Here is a 7,721-nt window from a genome sequence, read left to right as displayed (position 1 = left end):
TTACTGCTGCTGCCCCTGGCTCTGCAAGGGATGAGGATGGTGAGCTCTGCAGTGCTCCTCCAGAAGGCATTCCCTTGGCCTTGCCACTGCTATCAAGCTGAAAAGGATTTCCGTCCCTCAGATGAGCTTTGCAGGTGGCCCCGCTGGGAGCTGGCCTTGCAGTGGAGAACCACCAGCAGCCTCTTCTAGTCTCTGGTCTTCCTCCCTCAGCCCCACCAAGTAATTCCACCGGCTCCTCAAGGGCTTCCTCTCGGATGTCTTTGGGCTGCTCTGTCAGTGGGATAGGGGAGGATCCTCCCTTTTATCCTGCCTTGGGGCACAGTGGCTGCTGCCGTTGCTGGGTGGTGGCCCTGTGACATGGGGTGATGGGGGCCCCCCATGCACAGCCCCGCCCACTACCCCTCCACCCAGCACCCTTTGTAGGAAGGCCTTTGGGGTGCTGGCCCTGAGGCAGTCCCTGTGCCCAGGAGGCCCAGGGGGCTGTCCCTGCCCTTGGTGGCCATGCACTGGGCCCAGCTGCTGGGAATCCCTGATGTGTCCTCTGCCATTTGGCTCCCAAGGACAAACCTCGTGCTGTTACTGTTCTCTCAGGCCATGGCAGAAAACAACCCTGCAGCCCAGAGACCGCCCCTGTTAGCTGTCCCTTCTCTGCACCAGAACTAATATCAGTGAGGCCCTACAGCGAGGTGGGCCAGGGACTTGGTCTGGCTGGACACAAACCCTTTTGCTGGGGTGAAATGGGGGTGATTTCGGGAGCTGTAGTCTGGAGGAAAGCCAAAGTGTAACCAGAGCCATAGGCTGGGATGGACAGTGCCAATAAACCACCATGGAAATAACACAGGCTTTGAAAAACCAGTGAGCCGAGGTGACACTGGTGTGCTGGAAAGGTTGGTCATTTTCAGACCTAGAACATTTGGATCCATGCCCAAAGCACAGCCAGGCAAAGGACAACTCTTCCAAACCGAGAAAATAGCCCATAGCTGCTATCACTGTCACATCCCCTTCTCCTACTGAAACCCAGCTGTGCAGCTCCTCTGTTAAACACACCCATTGGCCGTGTTTATATGGGATACAAAGCGTACTTCAGCCATGGGCTAAAACTTTCAAAGCTCATTTGTGATTTTAACCTTTCTGAGAGTTATTTGCCTACCTCACTTTGTGGGAAGATATTCAGATCTTACCTAAAACCCTGGCAAATCTCTTTTTCCTTTAGGATTTAGTATTTGGGAGTACTGACAGAGTAAGGAAGGTACTATTATTGTCATTTTGCATGTTGGTGCCGAAATTGGTATGTATCTTCAGACTATGTAAATAAGGAGGTTTATACCATAGACATTAATTTGGTGGTGGTGATGCCAGAGTTGAAAGAAAGGGGTTTGGTTTCCTCTGCATGAACTTTGCAGTGACGTAGAAAGCATGCAGGATTTCCTCACCATTCCTTACCAATGCACCAAGGGACGTTTGCTACTACACTCTTCATGGTGAGGTCATCTTCTTGGAAAGAAGTCCTGAATTGGTTTGGGTTCTTGACCATGTTTTTCCTCACACTTCAGTAGCGCTTTTCCTCCTTTGGCCTTCAACCTTGATACCTTTCTTGAAAGTAATGGCAGCACCCTCAGCCTTTGTCTTGCTCCTTCTAGTCATTGTCATCTTCTGTAGGCCCTCCATGCCCCTGATCAACTGCTTAGTCTTTGTTTGCCTTCATTCCAGACGGAATTTGTCTGTCTTGAATGTGAGGAATGAGAAATGGCCATAGTGGTACAGCTGAGTTCTCACCTGGGCTCTGCACAATGCTTGCCTGTCCTATGGAAATATCTTGCCTGACAGACAAGAATGCATCTGCCTGTGACACATTTGTGGCTTGTATCGCCCTGTGATCTACGCATGCCTCCAGGAAAATTTGCCTACTCCATTGTTTCCGAACTGGAGCAGAAGCTCATGGCACTCCACCTGACGTTGTGTTACCTATTTCTACTCTGCAGTTCTTCACACAGGGTTTACTGACGTAGGTGATGTCTCTTCCGTCAGAGCTTCAGCTGGTAGGGAGGATGAGGGCCATAGAAGGATACCATGAGATAGAGCTCTTTCCAGCTCGTGGATGCCATGAAATCCAGAATATGATGTGGGCAAGGAAACCTACATTTCTTGAACGATGCTTTTCTGCAACCTAAATTCAAAAGACCTGACCACGACCTTCACTGTTTCATACATTTGATGACATCAAAGCATGAAGTGTGGAGCCTGAGAGGTGTGTTAAGGGGGCTTTCACCCCTCAGTAGCCTGCTGGAGTCCAGCTCCACGCAGTCACGGCCAGCAGATCCAGCCCTCCACCGTCCGGCTGGGCAACGGAGGGGCTGTGCGGGTGGGCTCTGAACGCGAAGCTGGTGGTGTCAGCCCAGTCACTTTCAAAATGGATGTCTGCCTCCTAGGGAAGAAAATATCCACAGCTGGTATTAACTGAGCTTCCATTTTGGAAGTTTCACGGGCGAAAGTGCCAAATCAGCCCAGATGCTGAAAAAGCTACAAGAGACGGAACACTGGTGGGTCAGTGTGATGCAGTTCATGGCACTGCTGTCTGTGGGGGTATGCTTTACTCTCCAGGAGTGTGAGTAAAGGTTGCTGATGACTTTTAAAATGAATTCTGCAGGCATTTAGTGAAGAGGAAGGTTGTTGCTGGTAATGCTGATATGGGTAAGGAGGTGGCTGGCCAGGTGGCCATCCGACAGTACCTCTCCTTTACAGGCACGTAGGGACACTTAGCTGCCAAGAAGGACTGAAGATTTTTCATTTTGTATGCCCACCTGAATCCACCTGTGAATGTTGGTGTGATGAAATTACTGATGACGTTAGTCAGATACAAAGGAACTTCTTTTTTATCTTAATTAATAAAAGAAACTATGAAAAACAATTTTGTAGCACATACCTGGTAATGAGTTTGCAAAACTGGTGCAATGAGTGCAGAAAGCTGCCAGATTATGTCTCTTCAGTTAAAGAATCTCAACATTTTGATGCAAGCTCAGTGTGACAAGACAGGCCATTGCATGTGTCCAAACGTGGATCTGAGAGATCAACCGGCAGAGCAAGGCTGGAGGCAAGTGCCCTTGCCATGAGTGCCCCCTGTCCAGAGGGCTTTGAGGAAAAAGACAGTCTCTAAGTAGCAAGGATTTTAAACGACATGGGATTTATGAGCTAAAACCTATGCTTTGAGTTACGCTTGAAAACGAACTGGTAGCCAGGGCAATTTAAGACCACGCTTTCCTCCCTGCTAAGATCCACACAAGGCAAACACATGCTGACATAGCACATCCTGAAACAACTAGCTATAGCCATACTAATTGCATTCCTGTGCTGTGGATGATGCAATCATGTAAATTGGGCCCCGCCATTCAAAAAGGATGTTAAGGTACTTGAATGTGTCCCGAGGAGGGCACAAAGCTGGAGAAGGGGCTGGCAGGCCTGTCCTCTGAGGAGCGGGTGAGGACTCTGGGTTTGTGTAGTTTGGAGAGGAGGAGGCTGAGGGGCGACCTCACTGCTCTCTGCAGCCTCCTGAGGAGGGGAAGTGGAGAGGGAGGTGCTGAGCTCTTCTCCCTGGGACCCAGTGCCAGGACGCGTGGGAATGGCTCAAAGCTGCGTCCCTCAGGGAAGGTTCGGCCTTGACATGGGGAAACATTTCTTTACCGAGAGGGTGGTCAAACCCTGGAACAGGCTTCCTGGGGAGGTGGTCGATGCCCCATGCATGTCAGTGTTTAAGAGGTGTTTGGACGATGCCCTTAATTGCTTGACCTTTTGGTCAGCCCTGAAGTGGTCAGGCAGTGGGACTAGGTGATGCTATCCTGTTCCACATTCTGTGTTCTAACATCACTTACAGAATCCTTTTGTTTCTTGTGTAAGAAGTCTGAATGCATGACTGAGAACTGTAGAATCATTGAGGGCAGAGTGAAGACAGACCTTCGTGCTCCTCCTAAATAGCAGAAAAGTGGCGATGTTCTTTTGGAAACCATTTTCCTTTTGTATGGTGAGGGGCACAAGCGATCTTTAAATCCCTGGCATTACTTTTGGTGTGAAATTTTTCAGCAGGACATAGGGCTTTCATGGTGAATGGTTATTTGGTACTAGGTGACGTGTTTGACTTTTGAGTTGTATTTTCAGGGGGGAACATTGGGTCCCCTTGGTCAGGTCTGTAACGATGACTGATTTTGGAATAATCTTGTGTTTTGTATGTTATTGGAGTTAATTCATTAGTATCCAAATTTTACAAAACGTATGTATAGATTTAGCTTATAAAGTGTGTGCAGTTCTCCGAAAAACTGTCTTTTTTGGTAATATCTTTTCAGTGGTCTGTTACACTATCAGTCATGTTTTAGAATATCCAACTCTGTCTTGCAAGACATGCATTTTGCAAGTCAGAATTTATGTATACAACCTGAGTGATGGTGCTGCAACGAAGTGTTAAAGGATTTGTGGTAGTTTTTTCTTTTTTTTTTTTTTTGGCAACACTTTGTTCATTCTGCTTATATTGTAGAATATACCTAATGAGAGACCTTGCTAATTAGTTTCTTTGTACATAAAAGCTTGTTGATATTTTAATGTTCATTACATTTATACTGAAATTTTATATTTGAATTTTGAAGTATGAGGCTGGCAAGCTACATTTGGGTTGGGTTGGCGTGGCTTCTTGCAACCTCACTCAGCGTGAAGTTGTGAAATTTCTTTGGATAGATGTTCAGTGCTGACAGGAACAAGTTCATATTGACATAAAATGTGTCATTTTATTCTGCCCTTTTTCTTTGTTTAGATTCAGTCTTGTAAGTGGTTTTTTTTTCTTTTGTAATTTTTTTTGGTTAATTTCTTAAAGGAATCAGATGGTATTCCCTATGTAAATGTTTGAATCCCTGTCAGTTTGTAAAACTTTTAAACCTTAAGTAACTGTTATATTGCTAAAGTATTAGGAGGCTTGAGATTCAAATCTGGTCTAAGAGGACCATGGTCAGAAATAATCAAAATAACTAGTTTTGTTGCATGCTCTTGTGGCTGATTTGTGACATATTCTGCTCTGGTGACTTTGCAGTAAGGTAGAACTTGTCACAGACAGTATGTGGAACCAGTTGTTTTCTTAAAAAGGAAGATCTAGACCAGGCTTTACTGAGATGTTATAGTTAGTAATTGTTGAAGTAAGTTATGATACGGAATAATTAGTTCTGGACTTAATATTATTACTTGTTGATATATGTGATCTCTGTGTAGGTCCCTTCTGTATCCCCTCCACCAGCTGGCAACAGAAGCAGGACATCTTCATTTACAGATCAGAATGATGAAGGCACTTTAACACCAAACCAAGAGGTCAGTTGAGAAGTGTTTTTCTGTATTTTTCAACTTAAAAAAAAAAAAAATCTACCTTTGTGTCCTTGATTAATTTTTTTTTTTTTGATTCCTCAATCTTACTATTTTCTGTGCATTTATAGGTATGAATAGTCTAATTTTTAGGTTAAATACTGATGTGTTTAATATTATTAAAACAGACCTTTAAGCTGTAGTGGTTAACCCCCAGATTAGAAAACCTTTTAAGTCCTTCTTCAGGTCTTAAAAATCTTACCCCGGAACTGAACTCGGTGAGGTAGTGGGACAGAAGTTACATTCAGAGATAGTAACTTTTTATGCCTCTTTGGTTGAAAAGTTGGGGGAATCCAGTTAACTGCACAGTTCACTTGAGGTGGATAAGCCTAAAGGCTTCAACTGAGTCCTTGTCAGATAATTACCAAATTTAAACACTCCACACACCCCCAACCAAACAAACAAAACCAAAAAACCATACAACAAACCAAACTGAGTCTAAGTTATTAATCATAAAATATCATTAAAATCACTATCAGGATGATGGTTAACCATGACTGGCATAATAGAGCAAACAGAGGAGATAATCCACGCTCACATTTTTTCATATTGGGTACTATAGCTTTTTTGAAGTGGCTTGATTAAAAAAGGAAAAACAAACAAATAAAAAAACCCCTGACTTAGTGTGAAAATAGTCTGGTAGAGTAAAGCAGGGAACTTCTATGATTCTGTGAACTTTGTCAGAAGAAATGTTGAATTCCTGGCCAGAAAATACAGTTGCTGGGTTTTGCTACAAAAAAGATGTGTTTTCTTGCAGTGGGATAATCCACTTTAATTTTTAACACCACGTTTTCTTCAGGAGATGGCATCAGCTATACCTGAAATTTGTCTTAGATTCCATTATGAATGCTACCAGTTATAGCTTGGCAGTTTGCTTCCTGCAATGATAACAGAAATGAAAGGAAGAGTACCTCATGAGTTTGTTTTGTATTTTGGAAATGCAGTATTGAGTTTTCTAATAAATGCTTAGTTTCTCTATAACGACTTCCCTCTGTCCCCGGAGAGAGGTTTTCTGTTAACTGATGCTGCAAAACGTCAGCAAGCAGTGTCACCCAGGATAAATTGTTAAGTGTTTCAGTAAGGAGAGTTTGCTGGGTTTTTTTTGTTTTTTTGTTTTTCAGGAAAAACAGCCTGCATTTCTATTCTTAATGCAGAGTATAGAAGTGGCATATAGCCGCATGAGAACTACCACTGTGGCCTAGAAAGAATGAGTTGGTGCCGAGAGCTGGGGTCATCAGTCACCGGTGCAAACATAGAGATTCCCCTTTTTTTTATTTTATTATGTGTGTCCATTGTAGAAGGACCATTGCTAGAGGTTAGAGGACTGGTTTGGTCAAGGTTTTCGGACTTTTTAAGCAGCAAGAGCTTAGTGGAATACGAAATATTGAAGCCATGAAACACACTGATGTTCCTCTGCGTGACTGATTCACTGTTTTTTGTCTGTCATTAACTTGGTGCTGCCTATACAAAAGGAAGAAATCTTCCTCTCTCTTTTCAGTGGGAAATAAAGGGAAAGATTAAGTGGTAACACTCCTCATCCCTTTATTATGAAAGTGCCAACTGCTTTTCTGCTCAAATACTATAACTCACACATTGAGTGACAGGCAGAATACTGTTCCTTAACTTGTATTTATTTTTGAGGATGTCTGCTTTTATTCCAGATCTGAAAAAGGTTTGTGAGCCTGAAGGGTTATTTCTTTTCCAGTTTTATCGATTGATTTAGTAAAAAATACCAGCTGTCTTCACAATTTGGATAACATACTTAAAAAAATAAGTACATTTTCAAATGTTGTTGGGTGCTACTGATATGTAACCTGTATGTATCAATGCTTTCTGTAGTGTTCATCATTTCTATGGAGAACTACATTTTGTCTTGTACTGCTTCGTTAGATACATGTTGCCCCCCAGCAGACTGCTTTTTTACAGACTGCTTTTCCAGACAAACAGGAGAAGCAAAGAATTCCCCACAGGACATGCCAAGTTTCGTTGGAAGAACATTATGCTCTAAATACAGTGGTTACACTGCAATGATCAGAGAGGCAGAAGGAGAAATAAGATTAAGAATGGAAACAGAGTACTAAAGTGACCTCAGATTTACAGTTATCCTTGGGCTTAGGGAGCTGCTATGAGAATTTTATTTGTGAAACATATCCTGTAATTAGAAATTCAGAAAGTAGTGAACCTGCTAAGGGAATGAAAATCTCTTCTTTTTTTGTAAGGACTGGTTTTACATCAAATGGAAAATTTTACTAAAATAAAGATAAATTTAAATGATCAAGACATGAAATCTCCTTTCTCCAAATATTTCACATAAATGTTAACAGAACGAT

At 42.9% G+C, this 7,721-nt stretch overlaps 1 protein-coding gene across 1 annotated transcript in view; it reads left to right on the top strand.

Moving 5' to 3' along the window:
• Positions 1-3,982: 3,982 nt before the first annotated feature.
• Positions 3,983-7,721, top strand: part of GOLGA4 (golgin A4) — a 65,807-nt gene continuing 62,068 nt past the window's right edge. Inside the window, exons 1-2 of the mRNA XM_059818448.1 lie at positions 3,983-4,015; positions 5,245-5,340. Coding sequence (XP_059674431.1) covers positions 3,983-4,015; positions 5,245-5,340 — 129 coding nt within the window. The remainder of the gene's footprint in view (positions 4,016-5,244; positions 5,341-7,721) is intronic.

Source organism: Gavia stellata, chromosome 6, assembly GCF_030936135.1.
Source record: "Gavia stellata isolate bGavSte3 chromosome 6, bGavSte3.hap2, whole genome shotgun sequence".
Lineage (NCBI taxonomy): Eukaryota > Metazoa > Chordata > Aves > Gaviiformes > Gaviidae > Gavia > Gavia stellata.
This window is presented reverse-complemented; position numbering and strand designations above follow the sequence as displayed.